At 41.1% G+C, this 23,645-nt stretch overlaps 1 protein-coding gene across 1 annotated transcript in view; it reads left to right on the plus strand.

The window, feature by feature from the left end:
• The window catches only part of LOC134341060 (26S proteasome non-ATPase regulatory subunit 11), a 184,021-nt gene that overhangs the window by 137,579 nt on the left and 22,797 nt on the right, over nucleotides 1-23,645 (plus strand). The window contains exons 6-9 of the mRNA XM_063038808.1: nucleotides 4,969-5,163; nucleotides 10,260-10,404; nucleotides 13,409-13,469; nucleotides 15,001-15,063. Coding sequence (XP_062894878.1) covers nucleotides 4,969-5,163; nucleotides 10,260-10,404; nucleotides 13,409-13,469; nucleotides 15,001-15,063 — 464 coding nt within the window. The remainder of the gene's footprint in view (nucleotides 1-4,968; nucleotides 5,164-10,259; nucleotides 10,405-13,408; nucleotides 13,470-15,000; nucleotides 15,064-23,645) is intronic.

The following is a 23,645-nucleotide window of genomic DNA, read 5'->3' on the forward strand; positions in this document are numbered from 1 at the left end:
GGTGTTCCCTTGTATTCTTAGGGAGGCAAATGCTGAAATAGCCGGGGCCCTAGCAGTGATATTTAAATTATCCTTAGCTTCAGGGTATGTACCAGAGGTTTGGAGGATAGCCAACGTTGTTTCATTGTTTAAGAAGGGCCCTAAGAATAAACCAGGAACTTATAGGCCGGTGAGCCTGACATTAGAAATGGGTAAGTTATTCGATGGTATTCCAAGGGATTGGATAGCTAAGTATTTGGATAGACATAGACTGATTAAGGATGGACAGCATGGCTTTGTGTGTGGTAGGTCATGTCTAATCAATTTTGTAGAGTTTTCTAGACACTGACCAGAAAAGTTGATGAAGGCAAGGCAATTGATGATGTCTACATGCATTTTAGCAAGGCATTTGACAAGGTCCCGCATGGGAAATTGTTGAAGAAGGGGTGTAGTAGATGGCTGGTGAGGAATGCTATCATCTCTTGCAGTGGGATCTGGAGCAACTGGAAACTTGGGCTGAAGGATAGCAGTTGGATTTTAATACAGACAAGTGCAAGGTGTTCTTTTGTAGGACTACCCTAAGAAGATCTTACACAGTAGGGCACTGAGAAGTATGGTACAACAAAGTGATCCGGGAGTAATGTCCATAATTCTTTGAAAGTGGCATCATAAGTAGACAGGGTCATAAAGAAAACTTTTGAGCATATTGGCCTTCATAAATCTCAAACTATTGAGTACGGGAGGTGTGGTGTTGTTTTGAAGACATTGGTGAAGCCTAATCTGGTGTATTGAATATAGTTTTGGTCTCTTAAGTACAGGAAAGATATGAATAAGTTTGAAAGAGTACAGAGAAATTCACAAGAATTTTGCTGGTTCAGGAGGACCTGTGATATAAGGAAAGATTGAATAGATTAGGATTTTATTCCTTGAAATGTAGAAGATTGAGGGGAGATTTGATAGAGGTATACAAAATTATGAGGGGTAATTGCATGCAGGCTTTTTTGAGTTTGAGTAGGACTACAACCAGAGGTCTTTGGTTAAAGGCGATAGGTGATGTTTAGGAGAACATGAGGAGAAACCTCTTTACTCAAAGGTTTGTGAGAGTTGTAATGAGCTGCCAGCACAAATGCTGCATGTGAACTTGATTTCAACATTTAAAAAAAGTTTGTATAGGTACATGGATGGTAGGGGTTTGGAGACCTGTGGTTCCAGTCCAAATCAATGGGAGTAGGCAGTTTAAATGGCTCAGCACGTAATATTTGGACTGCAGGGCTTGTTTCTGTGCTATACTTTTCTATAACTCTAATACTGAGTCTAGAATCAGAGGGCCCACGTTGACTACAGTTTAAAACTTCTCACCATGCCTTTTTTTTCTTTGTTAGATTTACAATCTTCTTCATTCCAATTAGACAAGCACAAATCTGTTCCCTCCAAATTGTGGTTCTAATGATCTCCTTATTTTGATAGCTTCTTTAGCCTATAATTGGTGCCAAGGTATTGAGCTCTTAAGTTTTCTCTTGATTTCTCCACTTTTAAATTGCTTGAAATCTCTGATCACACTTCCTAATTATTTCCCTTAGCATTGAAGTAACTTGTAAAACTGATATGGATAAATTTGCTTAATCAAAGGTTCTGTAAATCTTAAGTTTACTGTAAATCTTGGAGTTGTTATGATTTTCCAGTTTGGTGCATCTTCCTTTAAGCAATTGCTTTCAACTAAATTGTGCTTTATACCCAATTGCCACTTTCTGAATTTTTAAGTACAATTATAATTTTTGTACAATTTTTGGATTTAACTATTTAATGTTCAGAATAGTGTTACACGTGGTACAATTGGTACTACATAGATGTGTTTTTTACTTGAGCAATGTCCTGCTATGTTGAATGTATGAAGTCTTGCTGGGGTTCACCTTTAGAGAGAAAATGCCTGAGAACTGAGCAGGCGTGATTCTTCCCTTTCAAGCAGCAGGACCAAGGGCAGCAAAAGGGAAATCTAACATGTATGCCCATATAGACAGAATTTTTTTTGAAATATATTTCTCTTAAGTTCCTCACAGTGTTTAGTAGATTTAATCCTATTAAATTGAAATATCTTTATTGTCATTGCACAGTACAATATGTCATGTACTCATACAGCAAAAATGAGTTTGCAACTCTCATACTCAATGCTATAAAACAACAAATGAAATAAATAAACAATAAATAAAATCAGGTAACCAGCCAGTACAAGCAATGTCCAGCAGTACAAAAGCGAAACTCAGATGCATGACAGCCATAAAACCAGTATTAAAGTAGCAATATAACAAATTTTTGGATGATGCTTGATCGATCAGTTCAGAGCAATTATAGCTCTGGGGAAGAAACTATTTTTCAGTCTGGAAGAGCAGGCATAGAAGATCTTATAATGTCTGCCAGATGGAAGAAGTTCAAACAGATGATTGCATGGGTGTGTATTGTCCTAACAGATGCTTGTAGCTTTCCTTAGGCAGTGAGAGCTGTAGGTATCCTCCAGGGCTGGGAGCTGTGTCCCAATGATTTTCTGTGCACTAGAGACGACACGCTGAAGTGCTTTCCTATCAGCTGCTGTACAACTGAGATACCACACAGAGATGGAGTACGTTAAGATGCTCTCTATGGTGCAGTGGTAAAAGGTCACCAGTGTCTGTTCAGGTAGACCAGCCTTCTTCAGCGTCCTGAGGAAAAACGAGCATTGCTGTGCTTTCTTAACTATGGTTGTGGTGTTAGTGGACGATGTAAGGTCTTCTGAGGTATGTATTCCCAGAAACCTGAAACTGGACACCCTCTCCACTATGTCTCCGTTAACGGAGACTGGAGCGTACTCGTCATCCCGTGACTTTCCAAAATTGATAATTAGCTCCTTAGTCTTTGCTGTATTAAGAGACAGGTTGTTCTCTGAGCACCAGCTCACTGAGTTCTATGCCTCCACTCTGTACACTGATTCGTCTGTGTTGGAGATCACCCTGATCACTGTTGTGTCGTCTGTGAATTTGACGATGGTATTGGTGTTAAATGCAGGTACGCAGTCGTAAGTGAAGAGCGAGTAGAGTATGGGACTCAATACACAACCTTGTGGTGTACCAGTGTTCAGAATAGTAGTGGAGGACAGACAGGTGAGGGCCCAGTCTCACTGCCTGTGAACGCTCTTGTAAGAAGTTCAGGACCCAGTTGCAGAGTGCTGAGCTGAGGCCTAGCTGGTGGAGTTTGGAGATGAGCTTGCTGGGGATGACAGTATTAAAAGCAGAGCCATAATCAACAAACAACATCCTCACGTATGTGCCCTTCCCCTCCAGGTGTGTCAGGACTGTGAAGAGCTAATGAGATGGCATCCTCCGCGGACCTGTTTGTTTTATACTAAATAGCATGCAAATTACTGAATTTATACTGGACATATGGTCTAGAAGAATGCTGGTCCTGAAATCATCGTATTCTGACAAAATATCCCATTCTTTCATGTTCCTGATAGTTCAAACTGAAACTGGATAGTCTTCGTGACTGTTGAATTATAGCTTTTTCTGGAAGCGTGTGCTGGGTAAAAATAGTTTTAATGTTGGTTATCCCATATTTCAGCAACCATCCAAAAAATTATTTCTTTAGATTCCAGAGCTGTTCTTTGCCCTACCGTTGCTTTTCCCTGCATTATTCTTTCCTAAGTGATCCTCCCTTTCTTCTTTGGAGGAATAAAGGGGTTTATTCCTTCATGGATCTGTTCCAAGTTGGCCGATTGATGTCTTTTGAGAAATTAGTAACTAAATATTCTCTCTCGTATTCACATTTCCTGCAATATCTTCAGGTCAGACACTTCTTACAAGAATATTTAAGTAATATTCCATGTATACAGGATTTTGACCTGTTAGATATAGTTTTAAAAGTTAACCCTTTAGTGAAAGGTTTTATTGGGAAAATGTATAATTTATTGTTATAACAGCACAATTACCCTTCACTTAAGATTTAAGCAAGATTGGGAGAGAGAGCTTAACATGACCTTGATAACAGAGGGTTGGTTACGGATTTTGAAGTTGGTTATCTCTTCTTCGATCTCTGCCGGTCACTCTTTAATTCAATTTAAAATTGTACATCATTATTATTTGACGAAGGAGAGACTGTTTAAAATGTTTCCTAATGTTGATAGTGTGATAGATGTAAAACCGAGACAGCTATATTGACACACGTTTTGGTCGTGTTCTGTATTGAAACATTTTTGGAAATCTATTTTTTCTATAATTTCTAAAGTTTTAAAAATTAATTTACAACCTAATAAATTGACAGTTTTGTTTGGTATAATCCCTCAATATATCATGGTAATTGCATTTGTTACATTATTGGCCAGAAGGGCTATTTTGTTGAAAGGGAAAATGGTTCTGCTCCTACTTTGATACAATGGTTCTCTCAGGTCTTAGTTTGGCGAAAATCAGAAGTGGAACTTTTGATCCTCAATTTGATTTCGAGAAAAGGTGGGATTCATTTTCCTGCTATTATCATCTGATTTGAGTTAATTAATATGGTTTCCTGCTATTTTTGTTTAAGTGGATTGAGTTGTCGGATTGATGTTTTTCTTTTAACCACAATTTGGGAATTCCCTTACTCTATTTCAAAAAAGTTTCAATTTCTTCCTCTTGCCTCATGCAGTATTGCTAGAAAATTTTCTGTATTTAGCATTAGTAACCACGAGTTGCTAATGACTTTTCCCTATTTTGATCACCTTTCTCTACAACATCATCATTTGTGGCATTTGAGCAGTGAGTGGAAAAATATAAAGTACTACTATTTTAAAAACATATCTCATGCATGTGAATTATTCATCAACATGATTATTACCCTTTCAAAACAGTACTTCCTGAACTTGTTCAGTTAATTGGTACTCAGTGTTAGTAATTAGCTGACCTAGTGATTAGTGGTTAGTGATTAATGTTAGTAAAATTGAACGTGCATTTTAGGACTTTTTTGAAAAATAATCCTTTTGTTTTTCAGGATCACGGTTGCTTCGTGAACTGAAAAAGATGGATGACAAGGCGCTTTTGGTTGAAGTTCAGCTGTTAGAGAGCAAGACATATCATGCACTGAGTAACTTACCAAAGGCACGAGCTGCCCTGACCTCAGCCAGAACAACTGCAAATGCCATCTATTGTCCACCAAAACTACAAGCTGCTCTTGATATGCAGTCAGGTATGGAACAATGAAAAATATTAGTTTTAGCCTTTTTAAAAGCATGGCTTCTGTTTAGGCAGTTTGGGTGAACAGTTAAGAGCTTGAAATTAAGGTTATGCATTAATAATAAATAACAAGTATTTAAAATAGGTAACTGTAGTAAATAATCATTTTTAGGAAATATGTAGCTAACAGGACTAAACTAAGAAGTTACACACATCAAAGTTCTGACGAAGGGTCTCGGCCTGAAACGTCGACTGTACCTCTTCCTAGAGATGCGGCCTGGCCTGCTGCATTCACCAGCAACTTTGATGTGTGTTGGTTGTATTTCCAGCATCTGCAGAATTCCTGTTGTTTGAGCAAACTAAGAAGCTGTTGATTTTTTATTCATTGCTTCCAAATATTTGCTTTGCAACTGGCTGTAAATTTAAGTCACTCAGAGACTTAAGGATAAAATGTAGGTGGGTGCCTTTTAATATAGAGGGGTATTGGCCAAAATGTTGAGTACTGTTTATTTTGAGTCTGAAGCTAGCTCATGTCTTCCTCCTTAGTTAGATACAAATGATTCTGAACCACCAAGCAACATAGAGTCTGGAAATTACGCTTTAACTCATGGTTGACATTTATCTCCCAAATCAAGATTAGACTAATTACCTAGTAATCACATATTGCTTTAGGAATTTTGCTTGGAAAATTGGCTGTCATATTTCAATACTTACATACATAGAAAACCTACAGAAAAGTACAGGCCTTTCAGCCTACAAAGCTGTGCCGAACATATCCTTACCTTAGAAATTACCTAGGGTTACTCTTAGCCCTCTATTTTTCTGACCTCCATGCACCTGTCCAGGACTCTCTTAAGAAAGACCCTATCATATTGGCCTCCACCACCGTTGCTGGCAGCCCATTCCACGCACTCACCACTTTCTATGTAAAAAACTTACCCTGACATCTCCCCTGTACCTACTTCTAAGCATCTTAAAACTATGCACTCATGCTAGCCATTTCAGCCCTGGGAAAAAGCCTCTGTCTATCCACACGATCAATGCCTCTCATTATCTTATACTCCTCTATTAGGTCACCTGTCATCCTCCGTCACTCCAAGGAAAAAGGGCTGAGTTCACTCAAACTATTCTCATAAGGCATGCTCCCCAATCCAGGCAACATCCTTGTAAATCTCCTTCTCACCCTTTCTGTTGTTTTCACATTCTTCCTATATTGAGCACAGTACTCCTAAGTAGGGTCCGATAGGGTCCTATAAAACTGTAACATTACTTCTCGGCTCCTAAATTCAATTCCACGATTGATGAAGGACAATGCACCGTATGCTTTCTTAACCACAGAGTCAACCTGCGCAGCAGCTTTGAGTATCCTATGGATTCAGACCCCAAGATCCCTCTGATCCTCCACACTGCCAAGAGTCTTACCATTAATACTATATTCTGCCATCATAGTTGACCTACCAAAATGAACCACCTCACACTTATCTTGGTTGAACTCCATCTGCCACTTCTCAGCCCAGTCTTGCGTCCCATCAATGTCCTGCTGTAACCTCTGACAGCCCTCCACAATATCCACAACACCCTCAACCTTTGTGTCATCAGTAAATTTGCTAACCCATCCTTTCACTTCATCATCCAGGTCACTTATAAAAATCACAAAGAGTAAGGGTCCCAGAACAGATCCCTGAGGCACACCACTGGTCACCGACCTACATTCAGAGTATGACCCGTCTACAATCATTCTTCGCCTTCTGTGGGCAAGCCAGTTCTGGATTCACAAAGCAATGTTCCTTTGGATCCCATGCCTCCTTACTTTCTGAATAAGCCTGGCATGGGGTACCTTGTCAAATGCCTTGCTGAAATCCATATACACTACATCTACTACTCTACCTTCATCAATATGTTTAGTCACATCCTCAAAAAATTCAATCAGGCTGGTAAAGCACGAGCTGCCTTTGACAAAACCATGCTGACGATTCCTAATTATATTATGCCTGTCCAAATGTTCATAAATCCTGCCCCTCAGGATCACCTGTAACCACTGATCAACTTAGCAACCGCTGAAGTAAGCCTCACTGGTCAGTAATTTCCTGGGCGATATCTCCTCCTTTTCTTAAACAACATCTGTAACCCTCCAATCCTCTGGAACCTCTCCCTTCCCCATTGATGATGCAAAGATCATTGCCAGAGGCTCACCCTCACCTCCCACAGTAGCCTGGGTTACATCTCCACTGGTCCTGATGACTTACTCCAGCACATCCTCTTTCTTAATATCTACATGCTCAAGCTTTTCAGTCTGCTGTAAGTCATCCCTACAATCGCCAGTATTCTTTTCCATAGTGAATACTGAAGCAAAGTACTCATTAAGTACCTCTGCTATTTCCTTCGGTTCCATGCACACTTTCCATTGTCACACTTGATTGGTCCTACTCTCTTAGGTCTTATCCTCTTGCTCTTCACATGTAGAATGCCTTGCAGTATTCCTTAATCCCTTCTGCCAAGGTTTTCTCATGGGCCCTTCTGGCTTTCCTAATTTCTTTCTTAATATATACCACATTTCTTCTGTACATTCCCCTGAGAACATCTGTTTCCAAATTATGCTTCCAAGATCCTGCCTGATAGCCTCATATTTCCCCTTACTCCAATTAAACTCTTTCCTAACTTGTCTGTTCCTATCCCACTCCAATGCTATGGTAAAGGAGATAGAATTATGATCACTATCTCCAAAATGCTATCCCACAGAGAGATCTGATACCTGTACAGGTTCATTTCCCAATACCATATCAAGTACAGCCTCTCCTCTTGTAGGTTTATCTACATATTGTGTCAAGAAACCTTCCAGAACACACTTAACAAACTCTATCCCATCTAAACCCCTTGCTCTAGGGACATGCCAATCAATATTTGGGAAATTAAAATCTCCCACCACGACAATCCTGTTATTACTATACCTTTCCAGAATCTGTCTCCCTATCTGCTCCTCAATGTCCCTGTTACTATTGGGTGGTCTATAAAAAACACCCAGTAGAGTTATTGACCCCTTTCTGTTCCTAACCTCCACTCACAGAGATTCCGTAGACAATCCCTCCATGACTTCCTCCTTTTCTGCAGCCCTGACATTATTACTGATCAACAGTGCCACACACCCACCTCTTTTGCCTCCATCCCTATCCTTTCTGAAACATCTAAAACTAGGCACTTGAAGTAACCATTCCTGCCCCTGAGCCATCCAAGTCTCTGTAATGGCCACAACATCATAGCTCTGATAACATTATAACTTCTCCCTGATCATGTTTTAGAAGTATCTTATTTGTTGTCATACTTCTTGGGATACTTGCACGTTGTAAAAAATAACATATAGCTGCAAGCATCTGACTTCTTTGTCTTTCTAACCCTGAAGCTTGCTTCTCCCTACTCATGTATTAGTGACAACACACATCAAAGTTGCTGGTGAACGCAGCAGGCCAGGCAGCATCTATAGGAAGAGGCGCAGTCGACGTTTCAGGCCGAGACCCTTCGTCAGGACCCTTCATCAGTTAGTCCTGACGAAGGGTCTCGGCCTGAAACGTCGACTGCGCCTCTTCCTATAGATGCTGCCTGGCCTGCTGCGTTCACCAGCAACTTTGATGTGTGTTGCTTGAATTTCCAGCATCTGCAGAATTCCTGTTGTTCATGTATTAGTGATATTATTTTAGTAGATTGCTGCTGATGCTCTAAACAGATAGACAAATCAGAGGCTTGTATATTTCACATCTGTGAATTTGATTACTGATGCTGCAAGGAAATTTTAGATTGTAGCCTGAACTTTTATTGTTCCCCTCCTTTTCTCTCAGTTTCCTCTTATCCTTTCTCCACTGAAGATGGTGACTCATTTTTAGAATTTAGTTCCTTCCCAAGTGGAATTTTTTTTATCTCACCAGATGCCTATCCTTCACCTGTAAACTTTTATCTATTGCCCCCCTTTGTGTGCAGTTTTAGTTGGGCGGGTGACACCAAATGGTATGAAGCACTGTCAACTGCCTTCATTATTTCTTCTCCTGCGTTTTCAATCTACAACTGCTGTTCCAGCTGAGACATGCTAATTATATTAACATCTATATTAAAATGTTTGGCTCACCTGTTCATTATTATCTAGTTTATTCATGAACCCATTTGAAAATTTTTCTAACTGATTTGGAATTTGGTTAAATTTATTACAAATATAAATAATAATATGATATAAATGGTAAAGACTTTTGGTAGTGTGGAGGATTTGAGAGATCTTGGGGTCCATGTTGATAAGACATTCAGCTGCTGCACAGGTTGACAGTGTTGTTAAGAAGTTGTATGGTGTGTTGACCTTCATCAACTGTGGGATTGAGTTCAAGAGCCATGAGGTAATGTTACAGCTATACAAGACCTTAGTTAGACCCCACTTGGAATACTGTGTACAGTTCTGGTCACCTCAGTACAGGAAGGATGTGAAATCTATAGGAAGGGTGCAGAGGAGATTTACAAGGATGTTGCCTGGATTGGAAAGCATGCCTTATGACAGTAGGCTTGAATGAATTTGGCCTTTTCTCCTTGGAGCGATGGAGGATGAGAGGTGACCTGATAGAAGTGTATGATAAGGGATTTTGATTGTGTCGATTACTAGAGGCTTTTTCCCAGGGCTGAAATGGCTAATACTAGGGGGCATAGTTTTAAGGAACTTGAAAGTAGGTACCGTACAAGGGGAATCTTAGGGGTAAGTTCTTCACACAGAGATTGGTGGGTATGTGGGTTGCACTGCCGCTGATAGTGGTGGAAATGGATACAATAGGGTTCTTTAAGAGCCTCTTGGTTAAGTACATGGAGCTTAGAAAAATAGAGGGCTATGCACTAGGGAAATTCTAAGTAGCTTCTAGAGTAGGTTACATGGTTGGCACAACATTGTGGGCCGAAGGGCTTGTAATATGCTGTAAATTTCTAAGTTTTATGATCTATAATATTAATTGGGATACTCCATTTCTAATACGTTTTTGTATAAAATATTAGAAATGAATTGATTTGAATAGAAATGAACAGAAAAGAAGTGCATATACTTCCAAATTAGCTTTTTAAAATTAATGAGTTTGTTCTTTCTGCATGTAGGGATTATCCATGCTGCTGAAGAGAAGGATTGGAAGACTGCATACTCTTACTTTTATGAGGCATTTGAAGGCTATGACTCTATTGATAGCCCTAAAGCTAATACTGCATTGAAGTATATGCTGCTCTGCAAAATTATGTTAAATACGTAAGTTAGAAGCACTCTACTCAAAGTTTGTGTAGAAGTTGTATAGCACCTTTTTGTAAAGGGGATGGGGAATGGTGAAGGGGGGGGGCATTACTGGAAATTAGAGAAGTCAGTGTTCATGCCACCAGGTTGGAGGTTACCCGGATAGAATATAAGGTGTTGTTCCTCCAACCTGAGTGTGGCTTCAACTTGACAGTGGAGCAAGTGCTACATCTGTCCCTACACCTCCTCTGTCACTACCATTCAGAGCCATAAACAGTACTTCAAGGTGGGGTGTTACTTCACCTGTGAGTCTGTTGGAGACATATACTGTGTCCGGTGCTCCCGGTGTGGCCTCCTGTATCAGTGAGTCCCAACAGATTGGGAGACTGCTTTGCCGAGCATCTTTGCTCCATCTGCCAGAGAAAGCAGGATCTCCCAGTGGCCACCCTTTTTAATTCCACTTCCCATTCCCATTCTGATATGTCTATCCATGGCCTCCTCCACCATCATGATGAGGCCACACTCAGGATAAAATTGATGGGCTTGGCATGGCTGCATGAAGCAGCACTAGTGCAGTTGTGAATGTAGTGGTGGAGTTGGAGAGTATTACTGAAGAAGGCTTCAAATGTGGACTGGTCTGTGTAGTCAGTGAAGAGGCTGGTATAGCTTGGGCCCATGCAGATGCCCATGGCTACCCCTTGAGTTCAGAGAAAGTGGGAGGAGCCCACTTGACCATTGTTATACTAATGTTAACACTTACCGTGCCTTCCCACGCCTGCCCTTTAGAAGGTCTAAGAACTTGGTTATCCTTTACTTCTTGTCATCCAGGCAGGGACAACCATAAGTGGCTAGGACCAAGAAGGTAAGTTAAGGGCAGTAGAAAGCACTTAAAGGAGTGTTTTGAATTGGTGGACTGTTCAATATTCTGGGATTCATCTGCAGATATGAATGAGTACGTCACAGTTGAAAACAACTTCATCAGGATTGATAAGGGTGTACCTTTGTGGACACATCAAAAAGCCTTCATCTGCTGAGGTCTGGACTAGTGGCAGACAAGTCCATTGAGCCAGAACTATACAAGAAGTCCAGGAAAAGGTACTGAAGGCTATTTTAGAGTAAAAAAAAACTATTCTAAATAAATGGTAAATGAAAGCATTTACTTGAATCGATGTATGTCACCTCTGATGGACTTTGCAGGTCATTACTTCCTCCAATGGATATGATACGTCAATCTCAGATGATCTAAACGTCTTTTATGAACACTTTGAAAGGAAGAATAAAACTACACCAGTGCAAATCCCTGCAGCATTTGTGACCCTGTAATCTCAGTCATGGAGGCCACCATCTGAACATTGTTTGTGAACCCTCTCAAAGTATTAGGCTCTGATAATGTTCCTAGTAGGGCACTGAAAACCAGTGCCAATCATCTGGCATGAGTGTTCAAGAATTTCTCCAATCTCTCATTGCCTCAGTCAGAGGCTCCTACCTGCTTCAATCCTCTGATTATTCTGAGGGTCTACTCTGGGCCCCACATATTGATGCAATTGTAATGTAGACAACAGCAAAATTTCATTAGGAGTTTGAGGAGACTTGGTCTGTCACCAAAGACTGTCATAAATTTCTACACAAATTCCAAGAAGAGCAGACTGTGCTGCTTTGATAACAATCATCCTATTGCACTCACATCTAGTGCAACGAAAAACTGAGAGGATGGTTATGGCCAGAATTAGTTTCAGCCTAAGCATAAACCAGGAACCAGTGCAATTTGCCTATTATATTCTTACTGGCTCTCCATTCAGCATTGGATCACCTGGACAATAGCAGTACGTATGTCAGGCTGTCATATTACAGCACAGTGTTGAACCCTATCATACCCTGAGTACTAATCAGCGAGCTCTGAAACCTGAGGTCCTATACTTCTCTCTGCAATTGAGTCTTTGATTTCCTCATCAGGAGACCATGGTCTGTACAGATTGGAAATAAATCTTTCTCACGAACAATCAACCCTGGTGCACCTCAGGGATGTGTGCTTAGCCCACTGATCTACTCTCTCTACACACATGACTGTATGGACTAGACATTGCTCAAATACCATCTATATATTTGCTGATGATACAACTATTGTAGGCAGAATTTCAGATGGTGATGAGGAGGCTTACAGGAGTGAGATAAATCAATTGTTTGAATGGTGTCAAATACATCCTTACACTCAATGCTAGTATGACCAAGGAATTGATTGTGGACTTCAGGACTTCCGTGCTCTGAGAATCTATTCTGGGCCCAATGTTTTGTTGCAATTACAATGTAAACAGCAGCAATAATAGGAATTTGAGGAGACTCAATACGTCACCGAAGACTCTCACAAATTTCTACACATTTTCTATGGAGAGCATTCCAAGTGTTTGCAGCTCCATCCAATATGAAGGGCTTCATGTCAGATGAAGCCAATTAGAATAGATCTGAAAAGCTGCAGAAAGTTGCAAACTCAGCCAGCTCCATCATGGGCACTGAGGACATCTTCAAAAGGCGATTCATCAAACAAGAGGCATCCAACACTAAGGTTCCCCCATCTCATTGCTACCTGAAGAAAGAGGCACAGAACCCGAAGACACATACACACACAATGTTTTAGGAACGGCTTCTTCTGATGTCAGATCTCTGTACACTACCTCACTATTTTTTCCCTTTTTGCAATAGTTTATTACGTAGTGAATGGTACTGTTGCCATAGAACAACATACTTAACAACTTATGATAGTGATTAAACCTGATTTTGATTTAAAGAAATGCATATTCCTATGCAATTTAGTGTAACTAAAGATGATTAAAAGTATGATTAATTAGTGATTTTTGAAAATATCAGTGGAAAAAGAGCTGTAGGGGTCTTTCCAGGCTGTAATGGAAATACTGAAGATCACAGGAGTGAGAAGCTTCGGTGTTGGGCTTTTCTATTATTATCTTTGAGTGCTATTCTAAAATTACATTGCTATTTACAGGTAGTATATTTTTTGTCTTTCTTTCAGGCCAGAGGATGTGCAAACCCTAGTGAGCGGGAAGCTTGCTCTTCGATATGCTGGGCGACAGGTAATGCAAAAGTTATTAGGTTTTATTAAAGCCTAGAATGAGGGGATATTTTGATATTTTGTTTTTTATAAGTATATTAAAGTCTTCCGCCTCAATTTCAATGGGGAATGAAACAACATGCAAGTACTGTGCAAAACTCTTAGGCGCGCATGTGCACACACACACACACACACATACATATATATGTTTTAGGTACGTATATATAGTTAGGGTGCCTCATAGGTATATATAGTTAGGGTGCCTCAGACTTTTGCACAGTACTGTACTTGTCAATGTGGAGTGGAGAACAAGTTTGTGAATTTGATGGAAGGGGTTGGGGAGGGGTGTGGTATTTGTGCAGAAGCACCTGGCCCTGGGACACTAGGCAAGGTCATTAGGCAATTGGTTTATTGATCGTTAACAGAATGCCTGTGTGGTGTTTCTTGCTCCCTTCCTCTATTCCCAACCATGATTCCCCTTCTTGCCGCTCTCAATACATCAGAACCCCATAACAGAATCAGGTTTATCATCACCCAGATAGCATGAAATTTGGTTAAAATCACTACTGTACTGTGCAAAAGACTGAGGTACCCTAACTACATATGTTGTGTGTGCGTTTTGCACAGTACGGTACTTAAATTTTTTGAACTGTTAATAAGAAATTGGAGAATGCAAGAGCGATTCTGAACAACCATTTGTTCTGTTGGCTAATTCATATGAATATATATAGTTGGAGGAAAAATGGAATAAAAATGACTGGTAGCTTTGCAGACTTTAAAATGATCCACTTATGACTTATAGTTATTTCCTTTTCTAGGTTTGCTTAGCTGTGTTGCTAGACTGTTATTACTTCAATGCTACACGCTTATTGTCTTGATCCTTGTACCCACTGTATCTTTATTCCTGAGCAACCTTTGATCTTTTAGCCAAGCATCTTAACAAACAGCAGTTGCAAATGATTTTATTGGTTATCCAATAGACGTCCTTCAACTGAAGTTCTGAATGTTTCAGATTTTCAATTATAGCTGGTTTATTGTTGTGTTAATATTGCTCAGTGTTCCATCAGAAATTAACTGAGTATTATTTCTAGTCTAAATAGTATGATATTGCTATTAGTGCTCTACCACTGAAGATACAGAATAATTTTTGGAAGAAAAGTGCACCTTGAAGAAAGAAAGTAGACTGGCTGATGGATATTTGCTTGGGCATCTTCACTTAGCTTTTTTCAACACAGAACATTTTTAGGTCTGCAGATAATACTAGAAGGTAAAAAGAATCGCACAACTTTGGTTAAAAAAAAAACTAGTGCTGGTAATGGTTTATTAATTATCAGCAAACAAGCTAGCAAAATTCTTGCAATGTGTAGATGGAGCAGGCTGCTGAATTGGGGCGATAGCAAGTTAAGATTTTACTGTTCTTTGTCCTAAAATGCAAGTATAGTTTAGATGCAGAACTAACTTGAATTAATTGCGGTTTGCATAAAGATGAACCTGGATAACCAATGAATAAATGTGAATGGTGATTTTATGTTTTGTTAATTTTGCATCTTCAGACCAATTCACTAAAATCTGTGGCCCAGGCAAGCAAGAATCGGTCATTGGCTGATTTTGAAAAGGTAAGCTGACTAAATGGTATTGATACATTGAGATTTTTCACTGTGTACAGCATTCAGTGCCTCAGAGTGAGGATGGTTTAGGTAATTGAAGAATAGGTTAATTCTGGATAGGTTTATCCCATTAAGGCAGGGAAATGATGCAGAGTAGGAGAACTGAGAAATGGTTGAAAAATGGCAGATAGAATTTAACATGGACAATGTTAGGTGTTGCACTCTGGTAGGACAAACCAGAATAGGTTTACATGGTGAGTGATAGGGTACTGAGGAATGCAGTAGAACAAAGGGATCTGGGAATACAGATCCATAATTAATTGAAAGTGGAATCACAGATCAACATGTTGTTAAGAAAGCTTTTGGCAGATTGGCCATCATAAATCAAAGTATTAAGTACTGGAGATGGGATGTTCTGTTTAAGTTATGTAAGGCATGGGTGAGGGATAATTTGGAGTATTGTGTGCAGTTTTGATCATCTTCCTACCAGAAAGATGTAAATAAAATTGAAAGAGTATAGAAAAAAATTAGGATGTTGCTGGGTTAAAAGGAAAGATTGAATAGGTTAGGACTTTATTCCTTGGAATGTAGAAGGTTGAGAGGAGGTTTGATAGAGGTATATAAAATTATGAAGGGTATGGATAGGGTAAATGAAAGCAGTGTTTTCCATTGAGGTCATCCAGAAGTCATGGGTTAAAGGCGAAAGGTGAGAAGTTTAAGGGGAACATGAGGGGAAATTTCATCACTCAGAGGACGATGAGTGTGTGAATGAGCTGCCAGCCCAAGTGGTACAAGCATGTTCAAGTTCAACCTTTAAGAGAAGTTTGGATATGTACATAGATGGTAGGGGTATGGAGGGCTGTGTCCTGGTGCAGATTGATGGGAGTTGGTAGTTCAAATGGTTCAGCATGGACTAGAGGAGCTGAAAGGCTTCTTTCTGTTTTTTTATGACTTTTTAATGATTCTGTCGTTATCAGGAGATACTGAACAGTTAACTAGCCAAGGGGAAGAAAATTGGGAAGCACTGATCAAACACAGCTCTAGAGAATTACAATGTATCCAGAAGGAGCTTCCCAATGGACTTAGGGGAGCTTGTAGGAGGCATGAGAAGCCTAGTCTAATTATGGATGGTCAACATCAGCTTGTGAGAGCTAGGATTTCCCTGACTAACCTGATAGCTGGTACAGCTATATAGGACCCTGGTCAGACCCCACGAAGCACTGTGCTCAGTTCTGGTCACCTCACTACAGGAAGGATGTGGAAACTATAAAAAGGGTGTAGGGGAGATTTACGAGGATGTTGCCTGGATTGGGGAGCATGCCTAATGAGAATACGTTGAGTGAACTTGGCCTTTTCTCCTTAGAGCGACAAAAGATGAGAGGTGACCTGATAGAGGTGTATAAGATAATGAGAGGCATTGATTGTGTGAATAGTCAGAGGCTTTTTCCCAGGGCTGATATGGCTAACACAAGAGAGCACAGTTTTAAGGTGCATGGAAGAAGGTACAGAGGAGATGTCAGGGGTAAGTTTTTTACTAAGAAAGTGGTGAGTGCATGGAATGGGCTGCCGGCCACAGTGGTGGAGGTAGATATGCTGGCACAAGGATTCTGCAGATGCTGAAAATTCAAGCAACACACATCAAAGTTGCTGGTGAACACTGCAGGCCAGGCAGCATCTCTAGGAAGAGGTACAGTCGATGTTTCGGGCCGAGACCCTTCGTCCTGACGTTGACTGTACTTCTTCTTAGAGATGCTGCTTGGCCTGCTGCGTTCACCAGCAACTTTAATGTGTGATCTGTAGATATGCTAGGATCTTTTAAGAGGCTCCTGGACAGGTACATGAAGCTTACGAAAACAGAGGGCTATGGGTAACCTGAGGTAATTTCTAAAGTAAGTACATGTTCAGCACAGCATTATGAGCCTAAGGGCCTGTATTATGCTGTAGGTTTTCTATGATTCTGTGTAAATATTCAGCAGTACATTAGTTATATATTGATTTTTAATTGATATACAGTGCAGAATAGGCTCTTCTGGTCCTTTGAGCCATGCAACCCAGAAATCCCCTAATCTAATTCTAGTCTAATCCTGGAACAATTTACAAAAACCAATTAACCTACCTCTGGTATGTCTTTGGACTGTGGGAGGAAACCACCGCTCACGGGGAGAATGTATAAATTCCCTACTTGCAGTGGTGGGAATTGAATCTGGGTTGCTGATACCATAAAATGTTCTGCAAACCACTATGCTAACGTTATTATAACCTCATGATTTTTAGGACGATCAACGTATGTCATCTAGATTTTTTGCCAATTACCGTACTTTCTGATGACAAGTCTTGACCTGAAGCATTGACTGTTTATTCCTCTTCATAATGCTGGCTGACCTGCTGAGTTCCTCCAGCATTTTACATGTTGCTTTGGATTTTCGTTATCTGTAGTATTTCTTGTGTTGACCTTAATTCTATGTCTCATTGGCTTTGATTCTGGGTAGCTTTACCTGCAAAGAAATACTGAAGAATCTGAATGTTAAGTGATCTCTTTGATAAAATATTTAATAAATTCTGAAAGATTTTGATAAAATACTACTTTCAGTGTTCAAAGTTGATTTTCCATTTTCTGAGCTAATATCAGGATTGGGGTAAATACCCCAATTGGGTTGGTTTCGGTATAGGTATACAATCTGGATACTGACTCAGTTGTATTTCTAAGGGAATTGGATAAATGGAGTCGTAGAGTCCTGCAGACCATAAGACATAGGAGCTGAAATAGGCCATTCAGGCAATCAAGTATGTTCTGCCATTCAGTCATGGCTTTCAACCCTTCCTCCTGCCATTGCACTACAGCATTTGATGCACTTACTAATTAAGCACCTACCAACTACCGCTTTATGTAAACCCAATAAATTGCCCTCGACATGATGAATTTTACAGATTCTCCACCCTCCGGCTAAAGAAATTCATCCTTATCTGTGTTGTTCACACTATTTAGGACTTTCAATATTCAATAGGTTTCAGTGAAATCCCCCTGCTCCTTTCTCTGAACTCGTGATTTCAAAGAAGGTACTTGACTTTGAAAGTAATTTACTTTCTCCACAGTAGCATAGTGGTTAACATGATGCTATTACAGCTTGGCACATTCCAGAGTTTGGAGTTCAATTCCAGCACCATTTTTAAGGAGTCTATGTATTTTCTTCATGTAATATACCTTGGTTTTCCCTGCATTCTCTGGTTTCATCCCACTGTCCAAAAACCTACTTGATAAGTTAATTGTTCGTTATAAAATGTCCTTTGAATGGGTTACATTTAATCAGGGTTATGGAGTTGCTGAGGCTGCATGGCACAAAGGATTGGTAGGGCCTAATCTATTATTGCTAAGTAAATAAAATATTTATCAAGGTATGTTTATGTCATCATATGCTAGCTTGAGATTCAATTTTTTCAAGGCATTCACCATAGAACGAAAATACAATACAATCAATGAAAAGTTAAACACAAAGACTGACTGCTAATGTGTAAAAGAAGACAATCTGCAAATAAACAAACAAATGAATAAATAATAGATCATAAGTAGTAGAGTTCTTGAAAGTGAGTCCATATTTTGTAAAATCAGTTCAGTGATGAGAAGTTTCAAAACCGGTTTGGAAGCCTTATAGTTAAAGGATAATAACTTCCTGAACCTGGTGTTGTGGGACCTAAGTGTACTTCCTTTTCAGTGGCAGCAATGAGAAGTGAGAATGACCTAAATAGTGGAAGTTCTTGATAATGGACGCTGCTTTATTATAGCAGTGTTCCTTGCAGATGTGCTCAATGGTGGGAAGGGCTTTGCCCGTGATGAACTGGGCTGTGTAGGGTTTTCTGTACTTGGCCATTGGAATTTGCTTACCAGGCCACAGTAAACCAGTCAGGATACTCTCTGCTGTGTATCTAATGAAGACTGAAAGTTTTAAATAATGTGCCAAACTGTGCAAACTTCTAAGAAAGCAGAGGCACTGTCATGGTTTCTGAAGGCACTTACCTGGTCCCAGGCCAGGTCCTCTGAATTGATATCAGACAAGAAATGAAAGTTACTGACACTTATCACCCTCGATCCCTAAATGTAGACTGGGTCACAGAGTTCAGTTTTTTCATCTAAAGTGAATAATTAACTATTTGGTTTTGCTGACTTTGTATGGAAGAGTATGGCATCATTCAACCAGATTCTCTGTTTCCTTCCTGTATCACACACAAAATGCTGGTGAACGCAGCAGGCCAGGCAGCATCAATAGGAAGGAGCACAGTCGATGTTTCAGGTCATGACCCTTTGTCAGGACTAACTGAAAGATGATAGGAGAAGACAGGAGGGGGAGGGATGGAGCCAAGAGCTGGAATGTTGATTGGCGAAAGGGATACAAGACTGGAGAAGGGGGAGGATCATGGGATGGGAGACCCGGGGAGAAAGAAAGGAGGAGGGATGCACCAGAGGAAGGTGGAGAGAAGGCAAGGAATTACTATGAGAGAGACAGAGAGATAGGGAAAAAAAGGATAAATAAATAAATAAATAGAATGTGGGATGGGGTACGAAGGAGAGGTGGGGCATTAACAGAAGTTAGAGAAGTTGATGTTCATGCCATCAGGTCGGAGGCTATCCAGACGGAATATAAGGTGTTGTTCCTCCAACCTGAGTGTGGCTACATCTTTACAGTAGAGGAGGCCGTGGATAGACATGTCAGAATGGGAATGGGATGTGGAATTAAAATGTGTGGCCACTGGGAGATCCTGCTTTCTCTGGTGGACAGAGCGTAGGTGTTCAGCAAAGCGGTCTCCCAGTCTGCGTCAGGTCTCGCCAATATATAGAAGGCCACATTGGGAGCACCGGACGCAGTATATCACCCCAGTCGACTCACAGGTGAAGTGTCTGGGGCCCTGAATGGTGGTAAGGGAGGAAGTGTAAGGGCATGTGTAGCACTTGTTCCGCTTACAAGGATAAGTGCCAGGAGGGAGATCAGTGGGGAGGGATGGGGGAGACGAATGGACAAGGGAGTTGCGTAGGGAGCGATCCCTGTGGAATGCGGGGGGGGGAAGATGTGCTTAGTGGTGGGATCCCGTTGGAGGTGACGGAAGTTACGGAGAATAATATGTTGGACCCAGAGGCTGGTGGGGTGGTAGGTGAGGACCAGGGAACCCTATTCCTAGTGGGGTGGCGGGAGTTTGGAGTGAGAGCAGATGTACGTGAAATGGAGGAGATGCGTTTAAGAGCAGAGTTGATAGTGGAGGAAGGGAAGCCCCTTTCTTCAAAAAAGGAAGACATCTCCCTCGTCCTAGAATGAAAAGCCTCATCCTGAGAGCAGGTGCGGCGGAGATGGAGGAATTGCGAGAAGGGGATGGCGTTTTTGCAAGAGACAGGGTGAGAAGAGGAATAGTCCAGATAGCTGTGAGAGTCAGTAGGCTTATAGTAGACATCAGTGGATAAGCTGTCTCCAGAGACAGAGACAGAAAGACCTAGAAAGGGGAGGGAGGTGTCGGAAATGGACCAGGTGAACTTGAGGGCAGGGTGAAAGTTGGAGGCAAAGTTAATAAAGTCAACGAGTTCGTGACGCATTGGTAATTATTTTCCAACGTTCTACAGATTCAGGATCTGTTCCTGAGGACTGGAGGGTAGCTAATGTTATCCCACTTTTTAAGAAAGGAGGGAGAGAGAAAACAGGGAATTATAGACCAGTTAGCCTGACGTCGGTGGTGGGAAAGACACTGGAGTCAATTATAAAAGATGAAATTACGACACATCTGGATAGCAGTAACAGGATCGGTCTGAGTCAGCATGGATTTACAAAGGGGAAATCATGCTTGACTAATCTTCTGGAATTTTTTGAGGATGCAACTATGAAAATGGACAAGGGAGAGCTAGTGGATGTAGTGTACCTGGAATTTCAGAAAGCCTTTGATAAGGTCCCACATAGGAGATTAGTAGGCAAAATTAGAGCAAATGGTATTGGGGGTAGGGTACTGACATGGATAGAAAATTGGTTGGCAGACAGGAAGCAACGAGTAGGGATTAACAGGTCCCTTTCAGAATGGCAGGCGGTGACTAGTGGGGTACCGCAAGGCTCGGTACTGGGTCCGCAGCTATTTACAATATACATTAATGATTTAGATGAAGAGATTAAAAGTAACATTAGCAAATTTGCAGATGACACAAAGCTGGGTGGCAGTGTGAAATGTGAGGAGGATGTCGTGATAATGCAGGATGACTTGGACAGGTTGGGTGAGTGGGCAGATGCAGTTTAAAGTGGATAAATGTGAGGTTATCCACTTAGGTGTCAAGAACAGGAAGGCAGATTACTATTTGAATGGTGTCAAGTTAGGAAAAGGGTACAATGAGATCTAGGTTTCCATGTTCATCAGTCACTGAAAGTAAGCATGCAGGTACAGCAGGCAGTGAAGAAAGCTAATAGCATGTTGGTCTTCATAACAAGGGGAGTTGAGTATAGGAGCAGAGAGGTCCTTCTGCAGATGTACAGGGTCCTGGTGAGACCACACCTGGAGTATTGTGTACAGTTTTGGTCTCCAAATTTGAGGAAGGACATTCTAGCTATTGAGGGAGTGCAGTGGAGGTTCATGAGGTTAATTTCCGGGATGGCGGGACTGTTATATGTTGAAAGATTGGAGCGCCTAGGCTTGTATACACTGGAATTTAGAAGGATGAGAGGGGATCTGATTAAAACATATAAGATTATTAAGGGATTGGACACGCTAGAGGCAGGAAACATGTTTCCGATGTTAGGGGAGTCCAGAACCAGAGGCCACAATTTGAGAATAAGGGGTAGGCCATTTAGAACGGAGTTGAAGAAAATCTTTTTCACACAGAGAGTTGTGGATCTGTGGAATGCTCTGCAACAGAAGGCAGTGGAGGCCAATTCTCTGGATGCTTTCAAGAAAGAGTTAGATAGAGCTTTTAATGGTAGCGGAGTGAAGGCATATGGGGAGAAGGCAGGAATGGGGTACTGATTGTGGATGATCAGCCATGATCAGAGTGAATGGCGGTGCTGGCTCGAAGGGCCGAATGGCCTACTCCTGCACCTATTGTCTATTGTCACTCACTCCTGCTCCATAACACTAATGGGCTTCTGGCACACTGCTAGTGTTCTCCACAGTAAAAACAAACTCAAAGCACCCATACAGTTTACCGCGCCATTCCTTTGTCCCTCATTATTACTTTACCAGCATCATTTTCCAGTGGACCAGTATCAACTCTCACCTCTTTTTTACTGTTTATATAATTGGAAAAACTTTTAGCATCTTTATACTTTATCACATTGACTAGTATAGAAACTTTATACTATTGGCTACTTACTTATTAGCTTCATCTTTTTTTAAAATCCCTCATTACTACCTCACCAGCATCATTGTCCAGTGGTGTAATATCAAATCTCACCTCCCTTTTACTCTTTATAAAACTGAATAAAAACTTTGGTATCCTGCCTTACTTATTGGCTAGTCTGCCCTCACATTTCATTTTTTTCCCCTTCTTATGGCTTTTATAGTTGCCTTTTGTTGGATTTTAAAAACTTCCCAATCACCCAACTTCCCACTTAGTTTTGTAACATTATATTCCCTTTCCTTGGCTTTTATGTAGTCCTTCCCTTCACAAACAAAAGAAAACCTGCAGATGCTGGATATCCAAACAAGATACATGAAATGCTGGAGGAATTCAACAGACCAGGCACACTTTTTTCTGTGGAAAAAAGATGAGTTGTAGATTAAAAAGATCAGGGAGGGGAAGGGAGAAAAACTCTGATTTCGGAAAACAACACACATTAAAGTTGCTGGTGAACGCAGCAGGCCGGGCAGCATTTCTAGGAAGAGGTACAGTTGACGTTTCAGGCCAAGACCCTTCGTCAGGACTAACTGAAGGAAGAGTTAGTAAGGGATTTGAAAGTTGGAGGGGGAGGGGGAGATCCAAAATGATAGGAGAGGACAGGAGGGGGAGGGATGGAGCCAAGAGCTGGACAGGTGATTGGCAAAAGGGATATGAGAGGATCATGGGACAGGAGGGCCAGGGAGAAAGACAAGGGGGGGGGAACCCAGAGGATGGGCAAGGGGTATAGTGAGAGGGACAGAGGGAGAAAAAGGAGAGTGAGAGAAAGAATGTGTGTATAAAAATAAGTAACAGATGGGGTACGAGGGGGAGGTGGGGCCTAGCGGAAGTTAGAGAAGTTGATGTTCATGCCATCAGGTTGGAGGCTACCCAGACGGAATATAAGGTGTTGTTCCTCCAACCTGAGTGTGGATTCATCTTGACAGTAGGGGAGGCCGTGGATAGACGTATCAGAATGGGAATGGGATGTGGAATTAAAATGTGTGGCCAGTAGGAGGCACTCCTTGCTTGCTGTCCATCTTCCTCTGATGCTCCCCTCCCCCTTTCTCTCTCCCCAGGCCTCCCGTCCCATGATTCTCTCCCTTCTCCAGCCTCATATTCCGTTTGCCAATCAACGTTCCAGCTCTTGGCTCCATTCCTTCCCCCCCCCACCGTCTTCTCCTATCATTTCCGACCTCCCCTTCCTCCTCCCACTTTCAAATCTCTTACTATCTCTTCCTTCAGTTAGTCCTGACGAAGG

The sequence above is a fragment of the Mobula hypostoma genome, chromosome Y, assembly GCF_963921235.1.
Source record: "Mobula hypostoma chromosome Y, sMobHyp1.1, whole genome shotgun sequence".
Taxonomy (NCBI): Eukaryota; Metazoa; Chordata; class Chondrichthyes; order Myliobatiformes; family Myliobatidae; genus Mobula; species Mobula hypostoma.